The 15,274-nt window shown below is 47.1% G+C and overlaps 3 protein-coding genes across 3 annotated transcripts; 1 reads left to right on the forward strand and 2 right to left on the reverse strand.

The window, feature by feature from the left end:
* Nucleotides 1-62: 62 nt before the first annotated feature.
* HD556DRAFT_1520608 (Vps16, C-terminal region-domain-containing protein) lies at nucleotides 63-3,889 on the reverse strand. Its single transcript, XM_041309156.1, has 15 exons — nucleotides 3,599-3,889; nucleotides 3,436-3,548; nucleotides 3,124-3,379; nucleotides 2,679-3,069; nucleotides 2,534-2,628; nucleotides 2,276-2,478; nucleotides 2,092-2,219; nucleotides 1,752-2,040; nucleotides 1,590-1,698; nucleotides 1,325-1,539; nucleotides 1,193-1,273; nucleotides 958-1,133; nucleotides 644-901; nucleotides 184-594; nucleotides 63-125 (listed from the first exon to the last, which is right to left on the reverse strand). The coding sequence occupies exons 1-14, from the start codon at nucleotides 3,747-3,749 to the stop codon at nucleotides 522-524; spliced, it is 2,538 nt and encodes an 845-aa protein (XP_041157142.1). The 5' UTR covers nucleotides 3,750-3,889; the 3' UTR covers nucleotides 63-125; nucleotides 184-521.
* Nucleotides 3,890-6,672: 2,783 nt separating this feature from the next.
* HD556DRAFT_738328 (uncharacterized protein) lies at nucleotides 6,673-8,697 on the forward strand. The gene is made up of 4 exons (XM_041311473.1): nucleotides 6,673-7,126; nucleotides 7,193-7,210; nucleotides 7,277-8,511; nucleotides 8,570-8,697. The coding sequence occupies exons 1-3, from the start codon at nucleotides 7,091-7,093 to the stop codon at nucleotides 8,480-8,482; spliced, it is 1,260 nt and encodes a 419-aa protein (XP_041157143.1). The 5' UTR covers nucleotides 6,673-7,090; the 3' UTR covers nucleotides 8,483-8,511; nucleotides 8,570-8,697.
* Nucleotides 8,698-11,369: 2,672 nt separating this feature from the next.
* HD556DRAFT_1242698 (uncharacterized protein) lies at nucleotides 11,370-11,674 on the reverse strand (the record flags this gene model as incomplete). The annotated part of the gene is made up of 3 exons (XM_041298304.1): nucleotides 11,370-11,411; nucleotides 11,465-11,487; nucleotides 11,539-11,674. The coding sequence occupies 3 exons, from the start codon at nucleotides 11,672-11,674 to the stop codon at nucleotides 11,370-11,372; spliced, it is 201 nt and encodes a 66-aa protein (XP_041157144.1).
* Between the last annotated feature and the right edge of the window lie 3,600 nt (nucleotides 11,675-15,274).

Below are 15,274 nucleotides of genomic sequence, written 5' to 3' on the forward strand. Positions count from 1 at the left end.
TATTACTTCACTAATTATTATGTAATCACTGATCTGATTACATACGTTCTCATGTAACGTAAGGACAGTTGCCAGCCACTCAAAGGCCAAGGCTGCGAATGATTCTCTCCGTATCCAGATATCTTGTAAGTATTGGCCAACCAACAACTGTATTGTATTCTCTAAAGCAATCTCTATTGGCAGTGATTGTTATCTTCCGTGACAGATGGTTCTAGTCTAGGCACAAGATCATGTCATGGTCCCATAAGTTTAGACTTTCCTGTTTCACTCCGACCCTTGTAAATTAGACTGGCCCCGGTTCACGATTTGCCGACGAGGACACGGCACGATCGATCTTGCACAGGCGACAGAGATATTTCAATGAGCAACTCTCAGTTCTTGGGGAAAGAAAACCTGTTTTATGGTACTCGAAGCACGTGCCATGGTAAAACAAATCCGGCTGATGGGTACGGCATAGAAGTAATACCTAGTGCCGGACATTCCCTTACAATACACAGCATGTCCTGAACTCAGTAGAAGGTTCACTTCATCGATGCCATGAGCTGGTCTAACTCTCTGGCAATAAGGGAATTAGGACACGACTTCCTAAGTTGTCTTCAACCACCATAAGCCACAAATAGCAAATAATAGCCAAAATACTCACTCCATCCCTTTCTTATCTCCACGTTCCTTGCACTCCCTGCCTGCCGCACGCCAGTCTTCGCACAGCACATAAAGTCCCACGCGTTTTGGGCCATCGCATCGCATTACGTATGACGCTGCTTCCCTCAAGTGACCAGCTTCGACAAGATGTTTTACGAATGCCTCGTAGCCAATAGGACTCCGTCTTGAACGCGCAAACGCATCTAGTGCATCGAAATCCCGCATAGCTGTAAGCGCGTGCAACTTGAGATACCAAAATCTGAAAAGGTAGCATAAGTTTAAAAGCCCTCCCTGGACCCCACGCAGTTGACAGACCGTTTGTCTGGAACTTTGAACTCGCTTTTGACGCGGTCAGCTTTCTTGCTCATACCATTCGAGATACACGTGCGTATCGTCTCAGAGACGCTTTGTCCGAAAAACTTGACTTTGCCATCTGAGTCCTTCTCATATTGCTGCTGAAGCGCAAGCAGGCGGACACTTTCATTCATCATCTACAGAATAAAGCACAAAATTGAGCGGAAACAGTCGCAGTACAAATAATCAGGCTTACCTTGGCTTCAAATGGACGGTCTTTGTCCTCTGAAAAGAATTTCTCTGCTGCATTCACGGCTGTCATCATCGCATGAGGATCCTGAGTAACTGTTAAATTGCAGATAACTGAAGAAGGAAATTTCGCGCGTACAGTCATCTGGGCTGCCTCGTCTAGTGCCAGGATTGCACTCTCCACTCTCCTATCATCACTGTAGTAAAAATCTTTTAGCATTTCTCGGTTCTGCTCCCGAGCGTAAACTTGAAGGAGCTTGATTGCAGGTGCAAGCTGATCTCCGCCATCCTCAATCAACTTGAAAAAAGAGCCTAGAGGAAGGCGCTTGTGAAGATGTAGTAATACATGGTACACTTCACATTCGTCTCAGATATTAAAGTTCCAAATGCAGGGCACTACTCACCGAGATCGGTGTCACCACTATCGACCGCTTTTACCAGAGCCAGTTTGTCTTCTTTCATGGTTAATAGTAATGGAACCTGATCAGAGGCCCTAGTTTCGTGGTCTAACAGCTGAAGGAAGAATATCTCAGTATAAGGAAGCGAGAACAAAAAAACATCTTTACCTTGGTGGCCAATCCCGTCCTCCCAACCTCCCATGCTCGCCGTGAAATATCTGCATAGCTGACCTCGCCGCCACCGAGCTTCTCAAACTTGTCTACTATAAGTCTGCACACTTCATCATCTTCACCGTCAACAGCAGAAGACTTGGACCGTGCAATCTTCACACTCGCCCAATGCTTGAGAACAACGTCAGGTTTAAGAGATAGGAAGGAAGAGACACGGATGGCAAGAAGGTGCAGGTTTCGGGATGTTAAGCGGTTTATGAGGTGCGTCGGGGATACATATTGATACCTGCGGGAATTAGATTTCGATCACATTGAGCCTTACAGATATCGAACTCACTCCGAATACGTTAGAGGGATTCCAATTTCGTAAAAGCGGACAGCATTCAGTACTTTCAATGCTTGGCCCATGGCTATAAAGTCGGTGGGATTGTAAAGGTCTAGGAATCCCCATCCAAATTTTGCAGCCTATCACGTGGTCTTCAATTAGTAGCTGAAGGGCCAATTTAAAGCATAATACTTGCACTAAGCAACTTTCTTTGCCAATAAGGATCCCATTCATGACCAGCAGCATCAATGCATTCGTTCACAGCCGCAGCAAGGTCTGATCGAATACTTCGTATGTTCTCATCTGCTTTTGGTGATCGTTGTATAAAACTTTCCCAAGCTGCGAACAGTATGGCAGATGATGATGTTGAGCCTGGACGAAATATTGATACCGAAGACACTGTACGAAGTATGTCAAGGTTCACTTGCGAAAACGTACTACCAAACAAGCTTACCAGGCACTTTCTGGATGAAGTCGCAAACGTCCTGCCCTATGACACGGGCACCATCGGTCTCTGTGACGACAAAGGTAGCACCAAAATACTGATAGCTATTGATATCATATCAGCCATTGATGTGGGCGAGAGAGAAAGCCCAAACCGCAGCGTTTCTCCCGCGAGGTTATCTCGTGAAGGCAAAATAAGTGATGCAAGATCATTCCAAGTAACCAAAACTGCGTCGTTGCCGCACCATTCCACTTGATTGACCGGTCCTTCAGCACCCACGGTTGCTGTGTCGAGAACGACCAGTTCGCGTTGGAAGTCCGTTGAAACGACCCAAAGAAGACCAGAGAAAGTTAACAGCGCAAGGAATTTACCATTAGGCGAAGGAGAGACGTGCAAAAATGGTCCACGGGCTACGCGTTGATCCGCACTTTCCAGGTTATCCACGGTAAGGATAGTGGCATCCACTGAAAGCAGCACCTCCACATGTCTCGATATCGATTGATCTGGGGGTATAACAGCCCACGAATGAGGCGGTTCGGATATCCCTACCAGAAATTGATATATGCTAGGACAGACAATATGGATGATGGTGAACATACCAGGGTTTGCAAGCGTCAATGGCCTCCCGCCTTCCCAGTCTTTCACCTCTAGGAGAGTCAAAGAGCCTGTTAGGGCGACTAGTCCATTCTCATGTATTCTAGCGTCGATTATACCCAACTCCGCTGCCTCGTTTCCCAACGAAAACTGCTGGTAGTCGCCTTGCAGGTCGTACAAACGATACACACCCTCCTCATTCAAAACTACAAGTCGCTCATCAAAGGTCCATCCGAACCGCACTATTCGGCCTTGATCCCACTGTCAAATGCGAGTTAGCTAGCCGTTGAACTCTTGACTTGATGCAGAATATCCACACTGAATAGCAGCAAGCCCTCTCCGGCCGGCGAGTACACCTGTATTTGAGATTTCGTAAATGCAGGTCCTCCGCGACCCAGTGCAACCAGCTTCGAGGTGTCTCTCATAAGTGCTAGGGCACCTCTCATCCTGCAATTCTGGATAATTGAATGAAGCACATACCTATCGGGCCACCATTCTTGCACCCAGCAATCAAGTAGTCAGCGATGTTTGGGAGCTTTCCAGGTAGCGTGTACAGTTGCTGGCGTCTGTAAAACACGACGCCACTTGAGACTGCTTCCCATGTTGCCGAAGGGTGTTGTACGGTGTCCATCCTTGAATCTGGACTTCAAATCACGAAAGTTCTTCAAGGTAGCAATCGAACCAGGATCTGGCAACAACGACGAGCTCGATCGAGATGAATTGTTCAGATCCAAAATGTTGTGCGACCACGCAAGCGGAGAGCACGACTTTCAAGAATAGTCCTACTTATGTAATTCCATTGTCCTCATCGTTACTACTGCCAGTGCAGCTCCGAGTCGGGGAACGCATTCTATGACCTGACGGGTCTAGCTAGAAGACTAGCTATAAAACACCAAGCCGGACTCGGAATCGACGCGAAGTTGCCAACTGGATAATTGGCACTTTCCCAACCGAAGGTCGGACGAGGTACCTCAATTGTTGAGCCGATCTCGGGGGACCGTGTCCACGTTGATATTCTCAGACTGCTTGTGCAGCTAGTGATTCGAGACTGTGAGTACTAGCTAGTAGCCTAGGGGCACACTGGCATCAAATCATCACAAATCCCACCCGTTTCATGATATTATGTTTTCGCCTCCCTTTGACAGGTAGTAGATACCCTATCATTCTCCTCAACTACCACACGTAACTTGAGAGTGAATACTATGCTATATGCTTGTCAGGACAGCTGTTTCGAGAATTTTAGTATTGCCTGTAAGTGACATCCAGCCACATGTCTCCACTTTGTGTCTCACCTAGGCACCTAGTCCAGTGTGCACCTCAAAATGGGGGCCCCGGCTGCAAATACATCTTCGTCGAGCCGTTGGTATCCGGGCCGGGCATCGTTCCGATTTGCTCGTCCATGCCTACGTAGAAGTGTTGGACTTTGCGTCCTTCTTGTCCCCTCAATGGGAGTTTCATTCACATTGAGGAGGTATGCATTAATCTGGAACGCCACGACGCAAATGGCTCAATATCATATTCAGAATTGTTTGCGCCCTAGCATTCTAAATCGGATTTACCACCTTCACCACCACCGGGTGAACTACCTCCACAATGCATCATCAATTTTCTCAAACATGTTGACCGCTAGTCAAGAATCGACTCGGGACCAATAAGACGAGATTATTACAGACCAGTGGTAACGTTCAATTGAGCAATGAAATTGAAATTGGTGAGAAGTATGTGGTTATGAGAAGGCTTTCCTCCAGAACAATAGCAGGGTATAAACCACTCTCAAAGAAGGATTTCGCGCCTTCCGGCGAACGCAAAGTCCCTCCTGTTCAAGGGCGAGGCGGGATCAATGACTTATTTTCCAAGCCGATACACTGGATTGACGATCAGTAGCCTTCACAGGGTTGTATCAGCTTTGACGTACATGGAATCATCTTATGCGGTACCAGTAAGCGTCCTGAAAACTTTGACATTCATTTCTAGAGCGGACCGCTCGGCTTTATGATTTAGCTGAGGAAATGACTCCGTCCTACCATCTAATCTCGAATGCCTCCTTCGTGCCTTGCCAGCCCACCTCTCCCCTTCTGGCTTGGATTAAAATCACAAAAAAAGGATTTCACTTCAATCATTTCACCCACTTCCAATCGTTCCTGCGGTGATGCCGGGCTCTGACGAAGTTCGGGAACCACTCAACGAACTAGAATCGAGCTAGAACAATACAGTTGAATTTGTTACTTTTTAGACAAATTGGACGAACGGTCGACCATTTACGCCTTGATGATTCCAACTTAGGACGCGTCCCTTCGGGTCATCATCAGTGGCACGCGCCCCATGCACCCATATCTTCATCATTATGACAGAGTCTCGACCCCAACCTAGCGTGACCGGGGGAAAATATGAATGCAACCCTGGACGAAACTCCACACTGGTGCGCACGAGACGCAAGCAGTTAATTTGCATTACGATATTGCTGCAAATTTTTGATGAAACCATAAGATGATGCTATGCATCAAAGTTCAGCCAATTTCTGCGATGAAAGGGACGATGACTGACCAATCAGAATCAGCAGGCACATTCGGAGGCTCCGCCTGACAGGTTTCCATATGAGAAGAATGGCTTGCGATCTGATACACGTGAAGTTTTCTGCTCCAATCGAGCGAAGTGACTCCCACCGAACCCTGAAGAGCAGAGTCTTTTTCGAGAATCGTGATGACATCCCGTACTACAACATAAACAGCCTAAGAGTTCAGCGATTAAAGTGGCCACGAGGCAAAAGCTGGAAATATTTTTTAAGGGCATGAATGATGTGACATCCTGCCTCATCTCTCTAATTTTGGTATTGAGTCCTTGAGAATCCACTGATTAGATGCTATTAGAGGAACCCAAAGGAAATCTGAGAGTAGGAAGCATAGTATACGCTCATATAATTTTTCGCATGATTGGAGTTCTAACAGCGTTCAACTCGTCGTCTCGGGGAGAAGTCACCCCTAAACGAATACCATCAAGTGGTGTCCCTCCCGATCCTTCTCGTGCTCCAACGTTCTGCATCGATTGGTCGACTGGATTTTCCCGAGCCAAGATGTCGGGCAACAAACGGCACACTACCCTGCAGGAGTCAAAAATGGTCAAGAGTATTGTATTATAAGGATGCACTAGCCACACATCAGACTGCAGACCCGGATTCCGGGCGCTCCGTTGCCATGCGAATTCGTAGTGACATACTGTACATGGCACGCTCGGACCGTTGGCCAAACGTTATTGAGAGGGAGCTTGATTGTATAGAATTTTCTAAAATAACCAAGCGCTAGCGGACGAGACGATCAGAACTTTAGAAGCTCGAGACCAAAAGAGTTCAAGGCCATCACACTGCTTCGATAACAAAGCAGTGTGGTTAACCCCAGTGACAGTGATGGATGACGATATGATGCTCACATTGGCAAAGCAATCGATTTGGCAAAGCAATCGATTGGTATATGTATAGTATGTTGCTTCACCACACTGAGGGTGAGATGCAAATCGCTGCTCGCATATGTCCGGTGTCGCAAGTCGAAGCTACACACTAGCTAGTAATGGAGACATAAAAGACATTCAAAGACTTGAGCAAAAAGCTACCTACCACTGTAGCCTGGACAGGCAAGGGGTCATGAACTCGGGATCGCCCTCAGGCTGGCCCTACGGATAGCCTAGGCTATTGTGTGATGCACTTCAGAAGTCATCCGTCCGTCACGCGATGACAAACCGAGTACTGGCGAAATAATCAACGACAGGAATTGCACTGTACGGGTTATGCCACTTACACCTGATTCAACGTTCAAACGCCTGTTGAGTCAACGTGTTGGAACGTCAACGAACGTGCCACGCGCGTGGTTACATAACTTATACTCAGGCTTGAGCACTTCTCCAGCAACATTTGAAGTTGAAATTGCACAATATCATCATATACCCTTGTATACCGCCGTGCACCAACGTTCACACCTTTAAATGATTAATCCTGATTTATTGAATGATTTGTTAGATGTGAGTTTGATGCTTATCAGTCGCGATGGCGTGATCATTGCTCATCATGATGGGCCACACTCCTAGTCTCCCATCTTAGAGCCGGTATGGAAAATTCTAATCATACCGTTTGGGTCACTTTAAGACTCAAAAGCTGATATTTTGGTTCAGCTATCCGAGTTGACGCCGACATCGTTCTCTTATCGTCCCACCAGTCATGTTCCGCCCGACAAGGTCCCAACCATTCGTGCTGTTGTAACGCAGCGAAAGTCACAACTTGCAGCTCTCGACGACCACATCGACCTTCTGGACCATGCATTGGAAAAATTACAACGTATCCAAGCTAGATTGAAGGAGAAACGGGCCATTGTGCAAGAGTCGTTGGAATTCCACCAAGCCCTGGCATCTCCAGCATGCTGTTTGCTACCATCAGAGCTTCTTGGAGAGATATTTCTTCGATGTCTTCCCCAGACAAATTATGTTGCACCTTCATCCGATGAATGCCCAATGGTCTTGACAAGGGTCTGCCGTCACTGGCGAGCAGTTACCCTGTCCACTCCTCGATTATGGGCGTCCTTAAGCATATCCTTGCTCAGGGCAGACACAACTGGTGGTGACGAGTACAAGCGCTGGTTAGAAAAAGCCAGCAGTGTTCCGCTGTCCATTCGTGTGGTGCATGACATGGACCTCTCAGATAGGAAAGAGCCTCTTTCCATACAATGGCTCCGACCTTTCTTGGGCCGATGTTCTGACCTTTGGTGGCATGGGCCTCCCGTCCAAGGTTTATTGGACAACTCTGTTCAGTCCCTGTCACGCTTTCAGGTCACCTTCCAGAAAGCAAATTTCCTGGTCTCCATACCCAGCCCAATGCCGCGACTCCGTTCTGCGGTCTTGCAATCCCTGACTTACGATCTACACTCTTTGCGTTCCATTGACTTGCCTTGGCACCAGCTCTTGGAACTGAAGATACAGTTCGCACTGGTTAGCAGTGCTACTTTTCTGCAGGTCATCGGCCTCTGCACGCAAGTTCAACGGGTCAGCGTTTCCTCCGTGTGTGCGGATGCATTGCCACAGACGGACCTGCAATCGTTCCCTTTAATAGACACGGTGAACCACAGTATTCATCAACTTGAGGTCAATGTTATCCGCGCCGGCTTGGGTAGCCTTTTCGAAGTTCTGACCCTACCAGCACTAGAGGAGCTGGTCATCCGCTTCTGTTCGCCGGATAGATATCCTTGGCCACACAGGCAATTTTCGGCATTCGTTACTCGGTCCAGATGCCCACTCAAGTGGCTCACCATACACCGTAACAAGGGCGCCGAGTCACACCTCACAGAATACCTTAAGATCTTGCCGGGTTTGAAGATAGTGATGTGATCAGGTGATAAGTAATGGACTTCAGTTCTGTATGTGTCCACCTCCTGCGATATCGAGTTTTACTTACTGTTTCTCATTCCCCTCCAGGAAATATAAAATTATAATTCCAGCATCGCCTGTTCTATTTGACTGGACTGTATCGGCCTTCTTTTGATCTTATCAATTCATCATCTCTGAGCCTGACTGTAAATGTTGTTTGTCATACGCAGCGAGTGACTTATGCATCACGCAGTCTTACCACAGAAGACCAATATCCTGGCGCTCATGTAGTTTTGGCGATCGCCGTCGCCTTCGACGCAATCACATCAAGAACCAAGTGATGCAAGAATAGATAAGTCTCACTAGAAGTCTTACGTGCCGATTGCAAATTCATGTCTGTTCCATTGTTGTCCAATGACATGTTTGTGATTTCGGCTGTCGTCTTGTTCAGGATGGGAGATGGGAATTGCATTATTCCAGTATCATGTCCCACCAGCTATACAAGTCTATCTTCGAACATAACATTTATTTGTCTTCCCCGCATTGTCTAGATACCAATGTACTGAACAAAGGGATGCCCATGTATAGCTCCAGCATCAGATTCATCGTCGGGGTCAGAGGAATGTGCCGGTTTCTCGTAAGTTTTATCCGAGCTTTCACCGCGAGCCGCATTCCTGTCACTTCATCCCCTCAGGTAGTTTACAAAAGAATTGTCTAGTTAAGTGAGCACTCGAGAATCATCGATGCAGAAGATTTGAACCACATGGCAAGCCCACTGACGCACTGTATGAAACACGTAAGCATGTATAGCTTTCCTCTCGCATACTCCGCCGGAACACATATGTGCGCAAGCCCTATGCACATTCGGCATTGGTAGAACTCTATACAAGGTCACGACGATCACTTAGACACCGCAAGTGTATTTCTCTCATATGGGAATTGCTTCTCTGTGGTGCCATTTCGGGTGCAAGTGCTCTCTGTTACGACAACGGAATTCATCTGCGCTCTGCACGGCGTCACGCTGTGCGCCTGTTCGTCGATGATGCTTCTGTTTGGTCAATGCACACATCCCGACATTACCTTTGAGACTGTACGAAGTCGCAAATTTCGGCAGTATTAGCAACCAAAATTGCACACACTGGGTATTCGTTTGACAGGACAAATCTGGGGAACTTACTACAGGCGTGTCGTCCCCACGATCAGAAAAGTGCAACAGTTGTTTGATTGTTCAATGAGCTGACGAGGTACTTACTATATGTGGTGCCTGAGTGAAAATCGTTCATCGTCCCCGCTGCCGCTGATTAAGCTAGAGTCGCAGATCTGAGTTTATATCATCACATGGAGACAGTAAGTACCTGTACCAGGTGCCATGGAGGTACCATGGTGAACGACACCATGGTACCAACAGATGAGCTCAGTTTAACAATATCAAGAAATGAAAGCCCCTTGTGACCGTCATCCTCGTTCTCCGATGGTCTCCGATCCATCATGTTTTTGATGGCAGCAGGCCTTACAATATCCTCACACCGGGACAAGACTGTACCAGTGATCCTGGCGCATCATGCCCAATCAGGACTTATCATGATTTCATTTCCCAAGGCAATGAGGCTTCCGATAACGTTTTTTTCCTCCTAGTCACATCTGGGACAGGCCAAGACTATTACTGGTGTCCCCTGGGCTTCACTAGTAGGACCCCATGTTCGGGGATAGGATGTGCGTGTTCGGACCCTACGGCTGAGTTTTAGCGCTACCAAGACTATTCGGCTACCCTTTTCGAGCGTTCGTCTCTTGATATGGGAGGTCTACCAAGTCATGCGCACCCGATCACATCGAGGCGCTGGACAGGATGGGGATGATGCTGTTATCGCAGGTACGCATCCCTGTGCATATTACTATGTTCTGGAGAATAAATGGGAATATAGCCTGACCGCGTGGGTCCCCTGCTAGATGTCAATTCGCGCAGTGACATTGATTCTGATAGAGTTCGTCCGCCTCGCTGTCTGTACTCGAAACTTTGCAATTCGTCGGCAATTGCAGATCGTTGGCCTGCGAATGAGGGTGCTTCTGCTTCAGAAATTCGCTTTCGCTTGCGTTCGCGCACCCCTATTTCTTCTGTAACCCGTTAGCGTTCATGAAATCTCGTGGTCGGACATGCATAACACGTGTGATCAGATTTACAGCATGACTAACATAATGTGTTTCGGGATGGGTCCTCCTCCGCGGTGTAGTATGGTAGTCACCAGGGACAGGAAGGCTCTGTTACGCGGCACTAGTGATAACGCGCCACATGGATTAACAATGAAAACGGGTCTGATCATGGCTTGGCACAACTGAGATACTGTTTCAATACTCTCAGAAATATGATGCGACTCACCTGGTACACACTTTGCCCCTGGTGACGGAGAGTCGGAGACCGTGCACTTTCTGCAACCAGGAACACACAAATTGGGGATGTAGTGGAGGGACGACATCGTCTATTAGGTCTACCTGTAGTTGTGCTTCCCAAAAAAATTGCGGTGGATATTAGAATAGACATGTATAGTAAGTGTTTTGTGCCAGAAGACTTAACGAAATAAGTAAATGTACCACAAAAGGGGGTGAACGTGACCATAACGAAGCGGAAGTTCGGAACCAGCCAAAGAAAATGCAAAGAAGAGTAGTATCGTAAAAATGCATGTCATTCATGAATGACCCTCCACATCCCTCATCGAAGGCAATGTGACCACGCGTGTCTCTCCTATACCTGGGAGATATGATATAACCTTCACTTGCGACGTTGAGGGTGGCATGACGCAGTCCTGAGATTGGGTTGGGCGTCTGTGGGTACCAGATGACCACGAGCGGTAACGTGATAGAATCACGGTGTCAAGGTTTGGCTCATGGCAGTGTTCATAAAACCATAGATTGGTTACCGGCGGGCGATGTAGCGCCAATAAAGACCATTTGGTGGCTGAAAAAGGTGAGATTACTATAAGAGACGATAATGCAACACTGGTAGCGAACCTGGGTAAACTGGGTTGAGTCATCTAGAAGGGACATATGAGGATTGCTAGATACAAAGAAAAGTGGCAACTTACGAGCTCTAATGCATTCCCAAATATCTACACCGCGACCTTTCGGATCCCATATTCCGCACTGAGAATACAAGCTCCAGTGCACATTGATCTCCCATATCCTTGTGGCATTTCCGATATATGGGGTTGCGCCAGGCATACTGTTAGGATGAGGTGACTGAATGATGATGGCTAGGAGGAGTTGTAGATAATGGGATAGAACGGAAGGCTCTATGTATTGAGAGGAGAGATTCTCTGAACGATGCCAGGGTAGGATCGGATCGTCAAATGGTTAGGACTGTTAGGGAGAGCAAGGAGAACATTTATATAGCTGACGGGAAGAAAGGCAATATATTATTGTGACGACCAAAGTAGTGACATCAACGCACATATAAAGAAAATTACGTTAGTGTGACAGCATCGGTTAATAAAAACATTATGTACGAAATTCTCAACTTTCTATATTTGCACATAATCATCTTACTAGCCTGTATGTGCACCGATCGCTTCCCGAAATAGCATATGTGGCCCACGATACTGGTATTCGACGTCACTCAAGGACTGAATCGTGCAGTGACTTCAAAGCAATAAAACATAAAATAAAATATACCAAAAAAGTGACCACCAATCCCAACTAAATGCGTTCGATTGTAACGTGTTTGATTTCTAGATCAACTTCACGATATCCAATGACGCTGAGATTTCAAAGCTCGGATTTGAATCACTCAACGTGACGACATGGCTGCCGAGCTGATGGCCTGATGGCAAGTGTTCTATCTTTTTCTTCCGCAATCTCACCTACTTCGGTGTATGACGCATTCATTCCACTAGCAAAAAATATCGTAAGGTCTGCCAGGGTCTACCCTTTGTTCAACCTCTCAATCCATTGCGGAGATAAGGTAAATGAACTTCAACACGATTGATGGGGTCATCCGAGTCGGCGACATTCCCTGAATTGCCGGCGGTTCCACGTCTACGGAATCAAAGCGTGAAACAATCGCGAAGAATGCGCAAAGCACATATCAAACAACCGGTACCGTCAACGGATAAATCGTGAAGAAAGCGCAAAGCAAATTTCGGTTAATATCAAACAACCGGTACCGTCATTAGAAAAAAACGTGAATCCATGTGAGTCGCAGAGGCTAACGATGCCTTCGAGAACCCTTTGTGAGAAAAATGACGAGAAGTTGTGAAGGAAAATGGCACATGCTCTACTGTCATGTTCATGACAAATCCCGACGCTGTCACTGATCCGGGGAACATTCCGACTATCTGTCCTTAAGTCGGATCTTAACTGGTTGAGATCGGGAAATTAGGGACAAACCAACGTATCTTCAATAAGCAGAAGCGTGTTTCACAACCGAGCTAGTAGAGCGAACTTACTAGGTTGGTGAGAAGAGCTTTGGCGACACCTCAGCGAATCGGGTTGTGAGCGCGTGAAAGCAGATTACCGGGTGCCCACGATCCCTCTTCGCTCACATGGCGTACCTCATATAAGCTATCACCCAGCAGACACGAAGCACGTTAAGAAGACGCTATCGTCCCTGACCCCAGTAATCTGTGAATCCTGCCCGGAGGTTGTGGACTGATTGTGTCTTTGCGGTAAGTGGGGTAAGGATAACCGTATCTGGCTGCGGTGTGCATGTACCGGATCCGTAGCAACCAGGAACAATACCATCACCTGCTTTGTTATCAGTCTTCAAGATATGACTCCATGGTCTGATAACGGATTCTGTCAACATGAGGACGGGAGGGCGATACTACCAGTCCTCTTGTGACAGGCTTGGGCTATCACCCACCAGGAAGCGTGGGGTAAGAAGATCTGATGCCTACAAGAGCGCCAATATCAGTACCCCAGTTCCTGAGTGACGCGATTCCGCTCTAGGAGTCCGTGTTGCAAAGTCCTCTGGGAACGGCTCATGACCGGGTGACCGGTGGCTGCAAATCGCCAAGAAGCAATTGTAAGTCACGATTGATTGCGCATGCATCAGGTATTCTATGCAGCAACCTAACACTGTCACGGTAAGAAGGGAAACGGCATCATCCGAGTCGGTCCCATTGTTCGTAGTCCGGACTATCATGGTTGGTTGGGACTTGCTGTGCACCCAAACTTTTATACCATTAAACTTCAGTAGAACATTAGATGAGTATTTTTTTTATCAAGTCGTTGACGACATACCCCGCACAAAGATGAAATGAGTGCAGTGAATAAAAATACGGACTAGCTTTGATAGCTTTCCGCATGGGCACCATGATGGGTAAAATCATATAGTAGCGACTCTTGAGGTTCAACTTGAACAGCTTCAACTTGAAACGGCCCTCCGGAACCTTGTATTGATCCCGTCGATTTAAATTGGTGTCTGCTAAAACTGCGTGCTATAACTAGTCGCGATGGACAAGTAGCCGAGCTAGGCTAGTAAATATTGGTGTTGGGAACATAGAGCGGCGAATAGTATGTTTCAACTTAGTACTAAGTTTAGGTGTTACAAGGGAAGTCACACGATGTCACGGTCTGGTGCACCGCGCATGTCTTTGCCACAAACGTTCACTTTGGTTTACACTTCATCCGTGGGCTGTGACACCGCCCTCGATCTACACCCAACTGTCCAAATTCTGAAATAACGTCATTGACTGCGAAGCTCTATCATATCGGTTTAATTTTGACATGCTCAGTCGACGGATGGTAAGTAGCGAGCAGAAGTCACTTGTAATTAACAACCCTGAACTTTGTTTCGCAAAGGCTTTTGGCTGGGGTAGCCTCATTCTAGCTGCCGGAGGCAGTTTTCTTTATGTAAAAACATCGCTCAGAGATCGCAGAAGGCGACAACCTTCTTTAACCGAACGTAGTCCTTGACCCGGAATGATACGGACTACCGCTCCTCGTGAGTTCGTTCCCCGCTGCCATGTCATGTTTTGATTCCTTTTTTTCGTTTGAGCCATGGCGCAGACAATTTCATGCAGTCTTTGAAATGTGGCATGCTCCCTTCGTTATCTTGGAGCACAAAGAGCCTATGATGCAATAGCGTAATTTTGGCAAATCGCGTGCGCTCCCGAACTTTACCAGTATGCTCCACTCATTCGCTGGTTAATTACCGCCGTGCTGCGGTGGTATCCGTCTGATAGACAATTACAGTGTTCATGCTCGCAAATGAACTTTGTGTACACTGAATTTAGATTCGTCCAGATTCCGATATGGGGTGCCTTCCAAGATTCTGTTCTAGTCTCTAGTACGTATACTTGTTATGCATCTGAGTTGTGAGGGTAGCGTGGCCCGGGAGCGTGGCCAGACCATCATGATATTGCAAAATCCATTACCCAGTTTAGAGTTAGAGCCTACTATTCGCATCTTCGTGATCCGATGCTACAAGCCAAAACCTGCCACTTGAGGCTTGAAGGAGCCAAAATTGTCACGGCGAACTTCATCTATGTTACTAAAATAATTTATAGGTCTGGATCTTTCGAGGTACATTTGTCGTAGGTGGCGTTGCACTATTTTTGCCAATTCCCACTGACATCATAGAACGAGGATTCCGCACCACAGGGAGTGCTATACCCACCCGCGTATCTTTTATCCCGAATGTCGACTTGCTTCTGAACGTCATATTTCTCGTCAACAGAAGCATGGAGGTATACTAGTAGGTGCCACTGCAGTGTCTTCCCGACCTTACATATTCGTCGAAAGACTCCAGTTGAACAACGTATACGCCCAAGCGTCCGAGGGGGGCGGCAATGGACGAACTTGCGAATTCACCAGTGGGCT

Source organism: Suillus plorans (genome assembly GCF_016647745.1).
Source record: "Suillus plorans strain S12 chromosome Unknown HD556scaffold_52, whole genome shotgun sequence".
In the NCBI taxonomy this organism is placed as follows: domain Eukaryota; kingdom Fungi; phylum Basidiomycota; class Agaricomycetes; order Boletales; family Suillaceae; genus Suillus; species Suillus plorans.